General features: G+C 39.9%; 1 protein-coding gene across 4 annotated transcripts in view; it reads left to right on the top strand.

The window, feature by feature from the left end:
- MRTFB (myocardin related transcription factor B) overlaps positions 1-15,413 on the top strand; it is a 264,346-nt gene that overhangs the window by 194,273 nt on the left and 54,660 nt on the right. For all 4 annotated transcript variants that reach the window (XM_075564270.1, XM_075564268.1, XM_075564269.1 and 1 more), the window contains 4 exons: positions 5,234-5,289; positions 6,789-6,864; positions 9,715-9,876; positions 11,090-11,268. In XM_075564270.1, coding sequence (XP_075420385.1) covers positions 5,234-5,289; positions 6,789-6,864; positions 9,715-9,876; positions 11,090-11,268 — 473 coding nt within the window. The remainder of the gene's footprint in view (positions 1-5,233; positions 5,290-6,788; positions 6,865-9,714; positions 9,877-11,089; positions 11,269-15,413) is intronic.

Here is a 15,413-nt window from a genome sequence, read left to right as displayed (position 1 = left end):
TTACAATTGTGAGGCTAAAGAATGATGTACACGTGCCAGGCTGGCAAGGGTGGATTGAGGTTGTTAGTTTATTGTGCCAACCTGGCTGATTAACACATGTGGGGTTAATTGAAGGGTGGAGGGATAAATGGCTCAGTGAGCCTCACCTTTTGAGTTCTCACATCTCTTGCTTTCTGGTCAGACTAGGGTGCAGCTGCCTTAGTTCCCTGCTTTAGCTGGCAAAGCTTACTTCCTACAAGACATCCCTGAGGAGAAGCCACATAGACCTACCTAGATATAGCCCTGGGTGCTGGACACCTGTGTGGAGACCCCTGCCAGCCCTGAGATGTTTACGCATTCACTGACTCGGTTTTCCTCCTGCGCTCGGCATTATTGCGTCTGTTTTGTGAGATGGAAGAGGACTTTGTGGATTGATGTCAGCCACATGGGTTAATGTCAGACTGTGGGCTTGGGCAGCACTGAATTGGGATGTTTTCTTGATGCACACGTCACCTTTATATAAAACTCTCTTACACATGAGTTGCTGTGGATTTGTTTCGCTGAAGTACCCAGACTGACACACATGCCTAGAGTACATGAGACAAAATCTCCAAGGACCCAGGCTATACTTCTCCCGAGGCAATTCTGTCTGTTCTGTTCTGCTCTGGCAGTCCACAACACATTCCATATAGTTCACCAACACCAGAATCCAAAGGCCTCCTTCTTCATCCATCCTTATTGATTGCCTAGCTTTCACATGCATAGGAAGTGATTTAAAATAGCCTGGCTCAGGTCAGGTGTACCTTAGTCATTAAAGCAACATCTTTGCTTTTAAACACTTTAAAGAGGTCCTGATTGCAGCAGATTTGCCCCTTGCAATTCGTCATTTGATTTTTTTTTAACTGCTCATTCCATGGGTGTTGATCATGGATCCAAGAAAACTGAAATCCTTGACAGCCTTAATCATTTCTTCACATTCCATGATGTAGTTTCATCATCCACTGTGAAGATTGCTGTTTTCTTTATATTGAGGTGTAATCCACACTGAAGGCTGACAGCTTTGATCTTCAATAGTAGTCATGCTTCAAGTCCGCTTCACTTTCGGCAAGCAAGGCTGTTTATCCCTGTATCACAGGTGTTCATAAGGCTTCCTCCGATCCTAATGCTCTGCTCTTCATGTAGTGCACCGTCCTGGAGTGTTTGCTCAGTTTATAGATTGCGTACGTATAATCAAGGACTGCAACCCCAACACACGTGGTTTCTGATTTTAGATCAGTCAGGATCCCTTTGTTCTTTTTGAAGTACTGCTTCTTGATCTATAAATAGGTTTTATAGGAGCACAATTAAGTATTATGGAATCCTGTTCTTCACAATGTTATCCATAATGTGTTATGATCAACATATGAAGTACATTATCAGTAAACCTCAAGTAAGCATCTTTCTTGTATGTTCTCCCTTCAGCCAAGACCCATATGGTTTCAACAGTCATGTCCCTCATTTCACTTCCTCTTTGGAATCCGGCTTGAAATTATAGAAGTTACTCTTGTCAATGTAATGCTACAACCTTTTCTAATTATCTTGGACAAAATTTTACTTATGTTGTCATTAATGGTAGTGTTCAATAATATCTGCATTCTATTGGATCACCTCTCTTTGGAATGGGCACAAATGTGGATCTCTTCCAGTCACTTGGCCTAGTAGCTCGCTGTCTTCCAAATTTCTTGGCATAGCCAAATTTGTTTTTCCAGCTCTGCATCCATTTGTTGAAACATCTCACTTAGTATTCCATCGATTCTTGGAGCCTTAATTTTTGCCACTGCCTTTAGTAAACCTTGAACTTCTTCCTTCAATACAATCAGTTCTTGATCACGGGCTAACTCCTAAAATGGTTAAACATCAACCATTTCTTTTTGGTACAGTGATTCTATGTATTTCCTTCTCTTTTCTTTAGATATTTTCTTGGATTAGGTCAACATTTTACAAATAGAACCCTTCAGAATTACAACTTGATAACTAAAATTCTTCGGTGCTCTCAACATAAGCATTGTGGCGTGTGGTTTCCCCTTTAGTTTTTCTAGCTTGACGCCTCTGCTCCCTTCATAGCGCTTTCCTCTGTCCTCTCGAGCCGCTCTCTCGGGTCCTTTCTTCAGATGAGGTATGCGCGCCTTATCGGAGGCCACTAATTTAATCCACTATTTGAGACCAAAAGGGTATAAAAGGGAAACAGTTTTTTGTTGAGCTCTCTTACTTTATCATTTCTTCCATTTACTTTAGCAACACTACATTAAAGAGTAAATTTCGGTCTCTTTTGACATCTATTTTTGTGTTTTCTTTTATACTTACTCTTTTAATAATGTGGCTTTCTTCATATATGATATCATTCCACAATTCACACAGTCTTAGTCTTTAGTGACTAACATATCAGACCAATGTATTAGGTTCAGGTGGGATATACTCAAGGTCATACCTGTGCTTTTGTTCACTTTTTTCCATTTTTCCCCCTTTAATTTAAACTTGCGTATGAGCAATTGATGCAGTTAGCCCCAATGCATTTTCTGATTGGTGATATTGAGCTGCTCTATACCATCTCCTTCCACAAGTGTAGTCTATTTGCTGTCCTGTGTTTCATTTCCAGCGAGGTCCATAAGAATAGTCACTTTATGTTGTTGAAAATAAAGGTGTCTGCAGTGAGTAAGTCATTGGTCTTACGTAATTATATCATGTGATCTCTGGCCTCATTTCTACCACCAAAGCCATCTTTTCCAGCTACTGATCCTTCTTTTTTGTTTTTCACTTTCACATTGCAATCACCAGTAATTACAATTGCATCTTGATTGCCTGTCTGATCACTTTCTGACTGTAGGACTTGGTCGATATCTTCAATGTCTTCGTCTTTGTCATTAGTGGTAGGTACATAAATTTGAACAATAGTTGTATTAACTTGCTTTCTTTGTTAGGTATGTGGATATTATCCTGCCACTGATAGCACTGTACTTCCAAATCGATCTTAAAATGCTTTTTTAACAATGAATGTAGGACCATTCCTCTTCAATTGGTCATTCCATGCAGAGTAGACTATATGAGCTTCATTGGATTTAAAGTGGCCAATATCAGTACATTTTATCTCCTTGAGGCCTAGGATATTGATCTCTATGTGTTCTATTTCATTTTTGATGACTTCCAATTTTCCTAGCTTCATACTGTATACATTCTGTGTTCTACTTATTAATGGATGTTTGCAACTGTTTCTCCTCATCAACAGGTGAAGATCCCAAAAGCTTTCCTTCATCAACATCATATCAAGGCCACCTGTACTTTGAAGAGGCAGTTCGCTCTCATTCTCATTTTGAGTGCTGTCTAACCTGAGAAACTCACCTGCTAGCACTGTGTCAGATAAAGTCCCACTCTTACTCAGGAGCTTCTCACTGGACAGTAGCTTTCAGAAGTACATTGCCAGGTCTTCCTTTCCCACCTGGCTTCGTCTGGTAGTTCTGCTAGTATTTGAAAGACTGGTAGCTTAGCTTCCAGCATCGTGCCACACAGTAGGTCAGACAGTAGTTCTTCGGTGGGATTCTGTTCACTTCCATTACAGGAACTAGACACATTTTATATATAATTAATAACCTTTGGCCAAGTGCAGATATTTCCCAGTAGCCCTTAGACTCATTCCTATGAAAGATGTCTGCAAGTTGATACTTCAGAATATTTGTTCAAGTTGCCTAGTTACCTTTTAGTGGCTTGGAGTTGGTTTGATATTTTAGAAGGAAAGAAGGTTTATGTAAGATGATTGAATAATTTGTTTGAATTTTATCTAAAATCGGGCTTCTGTAAGAAATAACTTAATGGACTTTGTGAAGATTAAGGGAAAATAACAATTTATGCTTCTCACACAATCTTCTGAATCATTCACCCTACTACCTTTTCAGGTTTTATGATAAGGAATGACTTTAGTCTACAGTCTACAGATCTTTTCCCAGTGATTTTTTTCCTGGGCTATTAATTGAATAACTAAATATTTAAAACCTAGCATTTTGGTAGAGTCAAAAGTTGCTTTGATATTCTTCCAAGTCTCTCTGTCCACACATTCTTAGCTGTGGACCAATTAAAGAGGGTCAAATTGTGATGTTAAGATACCACTGCAATTACAGTTGCAGTCTGCTTTGCTAGCCAGCCCTGCAGCCAGTCCTACTGGGCTGGGCTTCCAGTAGCCTTTGCAGGGCTGAAGCACCAGAGCTGAGAATCATGTGATCAAGTGCTGATTAGGTTACGTCCTGTAGGTGACTTATCCAGTAAGTCTAGTTCTGTGTACCATCTAAGCCACCAGACTGGCCATGGTGGCCAGTACAGTGTGTCATCCGGCAATGTGAACACACATAAACCATTTTATAATCAGTAGAACTATTATAATAGTTGATGTTTTGGTGAACACCCTCTGGGATTCTGAAATATTTAGTGGATTAGCAGTGAACATACTATAGAATCACTTGCGTTTTCAGAGTTAGTTTCATAGCGGTGCATAGTACAAAGAGCAGAAGGTTTTCATATTCGGAATTCTAGTTTTAAATCTAACTTCAGCCACCATCTAGTTATGTGACCTAAAGAACATGTTTAACTTCTCTGAGTCTTTCAACTGGCGTGCTAGCTGATAGGTTGCCGGTCCCTGCCCACCCAGAGTTCCCCTGGAAAAGTCCTGGCACTCTGTTTCTGAAAGTTTGAAGCCCTGCGGAGCACAGTTCTACACTGAGATACATGGTGTTACTGTGAGTCAGGGCCAGCTTATTGGTAGGTTTTGTCTTTGTGTGTGTGGGTGGGTGGGGGTGGGGGAGGGCTGGCAAATAGCTACCTTGCAAGTTTGTTGTAAAGATATAAAGCAATCAATGTAACCATGATCATCTGCTGCACTCTGGGCAAAACACATTGTGCATTCCTTGTAACTGGTACCTGACCATTAAAAGCAAAGAGCCATTGAGGAATCATCAAACAATACTCTCATTAATCTTCCCGAACTTGTTTGAAACTAGATTGACCTCATATTTGTAATGACATTATGTATGCAAATCTATTTTTCCAATTTTATTTTATTTGTGAAAGATACCATTTTCATTCTATAACGTTGTATGTTCCAGAGTTTACAGATTCCCTAAAGGAACAGTAGGTATGGACTAATCAACTTAAGAGAAAGCATCAACATTATATACTGTAACATTTTATTGAAGTAAGTCTTGTGGAAACATTCTTATTTTCCTTCTCACAGCTCTCAAGAGTCCAGCGGCATTCCATGAACAGATAAAAAGCTTGGAACGAGCCAGAGTAAGAAATTTCACCTTAAAGTACTCTACCTCTCCGCTTCCCTCTTATATTCTGGAGTAGCTGTATATATATATATATATATATATATATATATATATATATATATATATATATATATATATATATATATATATATATATATATATGCAGTCTTGGCCTAAATAGTGCAGTGCACTGTACTCTTGGCAGATATGATGTGTAGCATAATAGCAGTCTGGGGTAGTTTTCGCTTGAAGATATATAGGAATTATGCTGTTCTAATTTTGTTCTTTAAAACCGGTAAGGAGCTTTGTAGGTAGAAGACAAATCAATTCCGTTGCTTGTCAGGACAGAAGCTGTTTGAGGAGGTGCATTAAGGGGTAATCCTTCCTGTACGACAGTCCAAGTAATGACCTAGCAACAGATTCTGAGGTAGCTCCCCTGCTGGGCTTAGTTTACCTGTTCATTGGACCAAAGGTTGTATAAAGAAAAGAAGATGGTTACCTTGGACTCTGCTTGATTCTTTATAGACATAATTTATTGTGCAGTTTTGGTAGCTTCCGTCATTGCTGTACATCAAATTGTGTTTGTTTATGTCCTTTAAAGTATCATCAGGCAGACACTTTATCTTTGTTTTGTTTATTTGTTTCTGGGGAAGCTTGCAATGTGGAAATAAGGATATCCCATAAATTCCTTATTAAGGGCATCCAGAATTTTCCCCAGTTGCCATTAGTGATCTCTTAAAGCCTTAATAGAGTGTAAAACATCCCTTAAAGCTCTGTGTCTGGATCCGAGTATAGCTCTGATGAAGCAGATGTCATCAAGAGTGTGAGAAAGCACATTAGGAGCTTTAGAAAATTCCTTACTATCTAAGTGGGTTTGACTTGACCAGAAGGTGTACATTTTAATAATGTTATCTATTAAAACATTTTCAAAATTATCAGACACATTTGCCAAGTGTTTTGTTTTTGTTTTGTTCTGTCATTTTATTGGGGGCTCATACAACCCATTCACAATCCATACTTCCATCCATTGTGTCAAGCACATTTGTACATTTCTTGCCAACATCATTTTCAAATATTTTCTTTCTACTTGAGCCCTTGGTATCAGCTCCTCATTTTTCCCTTCCTCCCCACCCCCCTTCCTCATGAACCCTTGATAATTTATAAATTATTATTATTTTTTCATGTCTTACACTGACCAGTGTCTCCCTTCACCCACTTTTCTGTTGTCTGTCCCCTGGGAGGGAGTTATAGGTAGATCATTGTGCTTGGTCGCATTTGCCAAGTTTTAAAATGTCAATAAAACCTTTTCTTACACCAACATACTATTCAAGCATAGTTTATATTTTTAACACTGCATTTTAAATCATATATCAGGTAATAGTTTCTCTAAATACGATGATTTATTCTCAAAGTAGTGAAAAATGGTGTTAGATTTCTTTAAGTAGAGAACCTTGAGGATGAAATTACAATAAATTCTAACAAATTAATGACAAGACTTTCTTCTCTTTTTTAAAGACTGAAAACTTCCTGAAGCACAAGATTCGAAGCCGACCAGATCGTTCTGAACTTGTGAGAATGCATATTTTAGAAGGTAAAGTTCCCTTTCCACTTATTTTGTTGTGTATTCTCAAGAAGCGAAATAAGAATTCTACCTTTTCTGCTTATTCCCATTTCCATAACTTTTTACCCCACAGGCTGACATACTCCAAATTGAATAGCGCCATGTGGACCCAAAGCTAAAGTGTTACGTTAGTTACATGGGAAAAATTTCATCCTCCAAGTAGCACACTGATGGACTGACTCTTCTTTACCAGCTCGTATCGTAGCTCTCTATCTATTACTGTTCTGCATAAAACCTCGCCCAGAGGACTTCTTCATCCATAAGAGACATGTGTCCCTCACATTGAGGGTGCACTTAGCTCAAGTATAACCCTAGATTGTCAACTGCTTACACGGTGCACTGTTTACCTACCATATTGCCCACACCCAGCATCTTCTCTGTATTCCACAGATCCGAGACAATCAGCTTAATCTGACCTTTATTATAAATACCCCACTTTCACCCACCAAGGAGCTCAAGTGGCACCACAGTTAAAGCACTCTTTTGTTAACCCCAAAGCGAGCAGTTTGAGCCCACCCAGCCCCTCTGCAGGAGGAAAATAGCTATGGATCTGCTTCTATGCAAATTTCAGCCTAGAAAACCCTATAAAGAAGTTGTATTCTTCCTTATAGGGTTGCTGTAAGTCAAAATTGACTTAATGGCATTCAATAACAACAGCAACTGATCCCACCAAAGGTGCCTGGATGATGCAGTCTTATTGCTTATGAAGATGGCAGGGACAGTTTGATACCATCTTTGGCAAAACACATGGTCAAGGCCAGAATCTTTTTCTCCTGAAGATAACACCCATCGTGAAAGCTGCCATTGGCTACCATAAGCTCCCAAGTGACATTGAGAAGATACAGAAAGACTCTCAAAACTTCTCAAATATGATAGACAATTATCAGGAAAAGAATTTGATTTGTTTTCTCTAGACCCAAGTCTAGAATTAAGTTGATTTTACAAACACAAAGTGGTAGATTGCACCTCTACAAAAGGAATAACATCCTCAAGGTCATGCATAACCAAACCAAAATCTTCAGGAGACAGCATGGTCACCATTAGCAGAGTACCAAATCAAGTACCCAGTCAGGCTCCTCAATCCTTATGGGCTCTTCTAACCCAAAGAGTCAATGAGTGTGTGAATTATCTTCATCCTGCCAGTGGGAAGAGGGGCATATGCCTTCTTGCACTTGGGGTTGTATTTTCAGACGTCCAAAGACTAAAAAGCTTTTCCAGAACTCCACTGGTAGGGTAAACGCCGTCCCAGCTGTCAGGGGAAAATGAGTGTTGAGAGAAACAAGTGACACTGGTAAGTAACTGAGTGAAGTGTATCCTTGTGTGCCTGAAAATATCTTCAGTTATAAGGGAAAAGGGGGGGTGGGGACAAACTCACTGCCATCGAGGCAACTCTGACGCACAGCAACTGAAAAGGTCAGGTTAGAACTGCCCCTTTGGGTTGCTGAGATTTTAAGTCTTTAGAGTAGAAAACCCTGTTTTTCCTAAGGGAGAGAAGCTATCCTCCCTGGATCTTAACAGAAGCATCTCAAAATCAACCTAGGAGTGATTTAGATCCTCGCACTCTGCCACGGCCTGTCACCTCTGTATGATTAGAATAGGATACTAACAAGTGGAGGGCCACAATTGTTTCGCCTGGAAAGTTCGGACAATAAGGTGTGCACACATTTTATTTTTATTTGTAGCACCAAAGAGTACATTTACTTTAAATACTGTAATAAAGGACTAAAGTCTTCTCTTTGAAGATAGGCACAAACCATGCTGAGTGTACATCATCTGCAGTGTCTGCTTGCGTGCAGCAAAGCTATATAGACAGCAAAAACACAGTCTTAGGTTTCGCCATCTCCCCCAGATCTCCTACAGTCATTCTGCTCTAATTTGATGGCAATTTAAAAATCATTCTTTTGTATTAAATTTCCCAAAGCATGTAATGTACCACTTCTCTAACCTGTAGTTAAAGTGTGCAACAACAGTAGCAGTCTCAGCCTAGGTGAACTGTTTGTGGTAAATCCAGATTGACATTTGCTGAGCATACAACTCACCTAGTGAAGCGAGAAGTGCCCAGGTGATGGGAGAGTGGCTTAGAGCTGTGAGCCTTCGGTGAACTTGCCTTCAATCAGAACACTCCACCTAAAGAATGGAGACCACTAATGCTCTCCTGATGCTGAGACGACTTAAGGGCAGAGTTCTCCAAAGACCTTCTACTGTAGAACTTAAGAGGCAAGTAATTTCCAAATTGGAATTTTGGTTTGGCTCATCATTATTTTCAAATACTTTATAACCATGACTTAGGGCATTGAAAACAAATGTTAGTGTGAGACACCAGAAACACAGGTAACCGACTGAATGAAGCAAATAAATGAGTTTCGGTTCTTCGTAGTAGTTTTGTGTCAGATGGGCTAACTTTATGCACAAGTAGTATAGGTGAGCGCAACTTCTGTATACCTAGTTTGGGGCTGTGCTTTTTATAATTGAGTCTGTTTGGTATTCATGTTATACAGGCAGCATAAAGTTACCCAGGACTAAAAATATACAATGTGTCCTGGAGCATTGTTAAACAACCATTTTTCTCCTCTCTGGATATGCTGAAAACACAAGGGCTCAAGTAGAAAGCAAATGATTTGAGAATGATGAGGGCAACAAATGTACAAATGTGCTTGACACAATGGATCTATGTATGGATTGTGATGAGAGTTGTATGAATCCCCAATAAAATGATTTAAAAAAAAGATACGGCTCAAACAACAACAACGTTAGAATGGACTAACGGTATAAAATAATAGTGCTGTTCAAGTAATGATTACAATTGTGTTTCCTTTGTAGAAACATTTGCAGAGCCATCTCTACAGGCTACTCAGCTGAAGCTGAAACGCGCTCGGCTGGCCGATGGTCTGAATGAGAAGATTGCCCAGAGACCTGGTCCGATGGAGCTGGTCGAGAAGAATATCCTTCCTGTGGACTCCAGTGTTAAGGAAGCAATTATAGGCAAGTCTCTACACAAGAACTGTTTTCTGTGAGAAAGACTACTTGCAGCGTGATGTTTACACAAAACAACCTAATGGAATGGAATGCTCTTAATCGTGTATATTCTTTTCTGGATTAGTTAGAAATTGATTAACACTTGCAAAAATTCTCACTGTTGTTAGTATTGGTATGACATTACATGCTATCATCTATTACCTTAATTAACACAGAAATTCCCCACTTCTATTGGAGGTTCAAGTCTTATGTTCTGATTTTGTTTCCATGTTTTCTAAGTTATTGGATTATACTGCTTAGTTTTTGTTTAATATTTTCACAAACTGTGTTTCTTTATTTCTATCTACTTTTAGGGAAGATCAAGAAAAAGGGTTGCTCGTTATTAGTTCAGGAAGCTAAATACCAGACAAACATAGGGGTAGTATGTTCATGGAGATGATGGTACCATCCAGGTTACCGTCGTCTGGTACTAAATCACTGATGTCTTATATCGCAGGACTTTTTCTTCCCTGGGATAAGGTGTAGCAGTGGAAAAAATGATGTCAAGGATATAGATGTTTATTCAGCAAGTAATTTTGCAAACATAATACACGAATGTACCGGAAAACTGATGGAGTTTCTATTACCCATGGGAACTGATTGTACATTAATATGAATTTACGTTTTTAGAACATTTGTGCTTCGTATTCTAAGTAGTACAATCAGGTATAGTAGTGCAGTGAATCCATTCAGTCCCAAAGAGTTCTTCACGAAGAACATGATGTCACTTAAAATGGATCAGTTACCCCATCATGGTTTTCTAATAGATGGATCCACACAAGGTCCACATATGACCTTTGGTTGATATGCCTCTTATGTCCTAATCTATTTAACAGAGCCCCTTTCTTGCCGCACTGCTTGTTGCATGGTGGAACATTCTTATTTGGGGTTTTACTAAGGATGTTTGGAACCCCATTTGTCATTAAAATGTTTCCTCTGCCTCTTGTACTTCTATAACTCTTAGTAGGATTCAGAGGATTAAGCTGATCCAATTTTAATTTTGTGTTTTTAAAAAATACATTAGGTAGTCTAGTGTTTTTTTTTTTCATTGGCAGGTACATAATGGTTAATAATATGCTGGCTTTTTAAAAAAAACAACTTATTTTAAGAAATTTTCTCCTTTTTCAGTTTAAGTTTGGTATTTCAAGACCAAAACGAATTCAGAATCATTCCTTTGCAGGTGTTGGAAAAGAAGACTCTCCCCAAACTCAGGGTGATTTCTCATTTGACGAAGACAGCAGCGATGCCTTGTCCCCAGACCAGCCAGCCAGCCAGGAGTCGCAAGGCTCAGCTGCATCCCCCAGTGAGCCAAAAGTCGGTGAAGCGCCTTCTCCTCTGACTGCACACACTGCAGCCCAGGTACCATCTTCTTACTTGTACCTTCAATAGAGAAAGTGCTTTAATTCTTACACATCAACATAATTCATTTTAACCAAAAAATAGAAAGCTTTTCTCTGCTAATCCAACTACTATTGGCATTTTTTAAAAGATATTTTATATCTGTTCTTAATAGATGTTTTTCTCTTAGTAACTTGCTTTGTAAGATTGCTTATATAACTTATTTTCTTTTTATTAATAAATCTTTTTATTGGGGCTCATACAACTCTTATCACAATCCAAACATACATAAATTGAGTAAAGCACCCTTATACATTCGTTGCCCTCGTCATTCTCAAAATTCACCGTCCACTTGGGTTCCTGGAATCAGCTCGGTTTCCTTTTTTTCTCTCCCCCTCCCTCCCCGCTCCCCTCTTCCCCCTGTGCCCTTAACAGTTTATAAATAATTTCTTTATCTTATCTTACACTGCCCGGCGTCTTCCCTCACTCACCTTCCCATTGCCCATCTCCCAAAGAGGAGGTTACACATAGATCTCCAAGCTTGTTCTCCCTTTCTACACCCCCTTCCCTCCCGGTTTCGCCACTCCCACTGCTGGTCCTGAGGGGTTCATCAGTCCTAGATTCCCTGTGTTTCCAGATCCCTACTGCACCACTGTACATCCTCTGGTCTAACCAGGTCCCCAAGGTAGAATTGGGATCATGATAATTGGGAGGGGAGGAAGCGTTCAAGAACTAGAGGAAGGTTTTGGGTTTCATTGTTGCTACACTGAACCCTGAGTGCCCCATCTCCTCCTCACTACCCCTCTGCAAGGGATGTCCAGCTGCCTACAGATGTGCATTGGGTCCACATCATGCACTCCCCTCATTCACGGTGATGTGATTTTTTTTCCCCCCCTGCCTTTGTTGTTTCAGACTTGGTCCCCACTGCCCTTCACTATCACCCATGTTGGTGTGCTGCTTCCGTGCGGGCTTTGTTGCTTCTGGGCTAGATGGCTGCTTGTTTACTTTCAAGCCTTTAGGTCCCTGGACGCTATATCGCTCAATAGCCGGGCACCACCAGCCTTCTTCACCACACTTGCTTATGCACACATTTATTGAGCTATAATTCACAGACATAACATTCAACCATGTAAAGCATACAATAAAACAGTTTTCATTAAACCTTCACTACCATATAATTCCAGAACATTTTTATCACCCTAAAGAAACCTCTTACCCTTAGTAGTCATGTCTCATGTTCCCCCCCAACTATCCCAACCACATTGATATTGGTTGGAATCCTTCAGTTGGTTCTTACTCATAAGGATCCTGTGTACAACAGAATAACACAGTGTCCAGTCCTGCTTCAGGCTTAGAGCCTTTCCTGTTTGACCCCATAGTTCCAGGCACTTGGTCATTCCCATGTTGTTGTCTTCCTCACTTTCGCTGACCCTCTACTTTACCAAACATGATGCCTGTGTTAGTTAGATTTGACTAGAGAAACAAATTCAGAGACACTCATATATGTGTAAGAGAGAGCTTTATATCAAAAAGCAATTATATATTGGGCAAACAGCCCAGCCCAGTCCAGACCAAGTTCATAAGTCTGATATTAGAACATATGTCCACTACTAGTCCATAAAAAATGCCCCCAAGGAGGCATCATCAAGCTTTGACCTGATTGACAGGCTAAATTCCACCCCTTCATTCTTTTCTCAAAACTTAATATCAAGTTGCCATGAAGCCATCTAATTACCAGTGTCCTTCTCCAAGAACTGGTTACATGTCCAAGTGTCTCCATTTTCACTTCTAAGGAGCATTCTAATTGTACGTCTCCCAAGACAGATTTGTTCTCTGGCAGTCCATAGTCATTTAAATATTGTTCTCCAACATGGTAGTTCAAAGACATCAGTTCTTCAGTCTTCCTTAGTCCTATTCCAGTTTTCTCTGTCTGTCAGGCAATTGAAAGTCCCAAAGCTTGGATCGCCCCCCCTCCCCCCCCCCCCCCCCCCCGACCTCAGAGTCAGGCCTTTGCTGTTTGAGGCTTTTGTCAGGAGTTGTTTTGCAGCAGTGCAAGATGCCATTTGACTTCTTGACTGCTGATTGTGATTCCACATACAATGAAATCCTTGGTTATTTCTTTTCTTTCTTTAATTCATTTTCTTAGGGCACACCTTGGTTATGTTTATAGTTTCTCTATCATGATGTTTTTTGGTTCCACTTGAAAGGATTTTTGTTTTCTTTATGTTAAGGTGTAATATGTGTTATTGTCCACTAATATAGCCCTTCTAGGCATAATTCCTTATGTGATCCATTATTAATCTGGGCTCTCTACAACTGTGGCTATAGTCCTATTTCCAAAGGCATTCAATACTAATGGACAGGATTAGGGTAGTGATTAATAATTCACCTCATGTCAAAACCTGGAAGTTTGTTTTGCGTTAATGCCTTCAGTGCAGCTTTGACTTTTCCTTCAGTAGCATTTGTTCTTGACCATATGCTACCTCTGGAAAGAGTTGGACATGCACCAGTTCCTTTCAGTATAGTTACTCTGTGTAGTCCATCTTCTTTTTATGCTTCCTGTATCATTCAGTATTTTTCCCATTGAATCCTTCCATTTTAAAACCGTTGTCTTAAATTTTCTTCAAGTCTGTTTTCATTTTGTGTAATGCCATGCGTGTTCTTCCTTGTTGGTTTTTTAACTGCAGGTCTTGGCATATTTCATTATAGTAGTTTGCTTTGTCTTCACAAAGAATGGTAATGGTAGTTGCCATTGTGATTGGACAATCATGGTGTACTGCACCGAATCGAAGAATAAGGCCAACACATTCATGGTCAAGTGAGCAATGCAGTGATGCATTAAAAAGGAGAGCGAGAGTAAGACAGAAGCAAACAGAGAAGGAGGGAATTGAGTACCACCAAGAAAGAAGAACCAGGAGTGGAATATATCTTTTGTACATCAAGGGAGAATTTTAAACCACTCTTTCTCTAGCCCCCTGGTCTTTGCTTTCCTTGTGTCCAGTACCCACTGCCATTGAGTAGATGCCAACTCACAGTGACCATATCAAGCAGGACAGAACTGCCCCTGTGCGTTTCTCAGATCGTAGTCCTTTATGGGAGTAGATATCCCTGTCTTTCTTCCACTGAGTGGATGGTGGATTGAAAATGCTGACTCTGGGGTGAACAGCCCAACCATAACCACTACACCACCAAGTCTCCTCCTGATCAATTCTAGTAAATAATTATAAACGATTTGTTGATGTTGCCAAAACTGCTGTTTTGACATGATGTAAATCAAAGAGTGCAGACTATTTCAAAATAGAGTTCGAGAGAATTTACCAACTTCTGGAGTCTGAAATTTACCATCTAGGCAAGCAAAAGACAATGATGATTACTGGTGACTGTAATGTGAAAATTGGGAGAGAAAAAAAAAGATGCAAGTTCAGTTGCTGGAAAAAAATGTGGCCTCATTGATAGAAACAACATTGGAAATCACATGATAGAATTCTGCCAGACCAGTGATGTATTCTTTGGAAATACCTTTATCTAATAATGTAATCCGTGACTATAAATGTGGACACCCCTGGATGGAACACACAGGAATAAAATCATCTCATCTCTGCGAAGAGATGATGGAGAAGCTCAATATCATTCATCAGAACAAGGCTACGGGCCAGCTGCAGAGCAGGCCGTTAATTGTTCACATGTCTGTTTCCACTGAAGCTTAAGAAAATTTAAACAAATCCATGAAAGTCAAATAAAAGCCTGGAGTATATCTGCCCGGAATTATGGGACCTTCTCAGGGACAGGTCTGAGGCCTTCAGCACTCATGACCAGGGACTGGGTGAGTGTGGGATGATATCAAAGGCACCAAACATGAAGTAAGCAAATGATCATTTTTAAGAAGATAGAGAAGACAATAAAAAGACAAAAATTGATGTCTGAAGAGGCTCTGAAACTTGCTCTTGAATGTGGAATAACAAAATCAAATAGAAGTAACGATGTAAAATCGCTGAACAAACAATTTTGAAGGGCAGCTTAAGACGGCAAAGTAACCCACGGAGAAGAAGCGCATGAGCCTAAGTGAACACGAGGTGTTAAAGGGACCAGGTAGCAGACACCAAGGAACAAAAACCATCATTGTGTGTTCACCTTCCCACATAAACAGAAAAAATAAAATCACCTCA

This window comes from Tenrec ecaudatus, chromosome 12 (assembly GCF_050624435.1).
Source record: "Tenrec ecaudatus isolate mTenEca1 chromosome 12, mTenEca1.hap1, whole genome shotgun sequence".
Lineage (NCBI taxonomy): Eukaryota > Metazoa > Chordata > Mammalia > Afrosoricida > Tenrecidae > Tenrec > Tenrec ecaudatus.
Note: the sequence above shows the minus strand (reverse complement) of the source record. Positions and strands in the feature narration are given on the sequence as shown.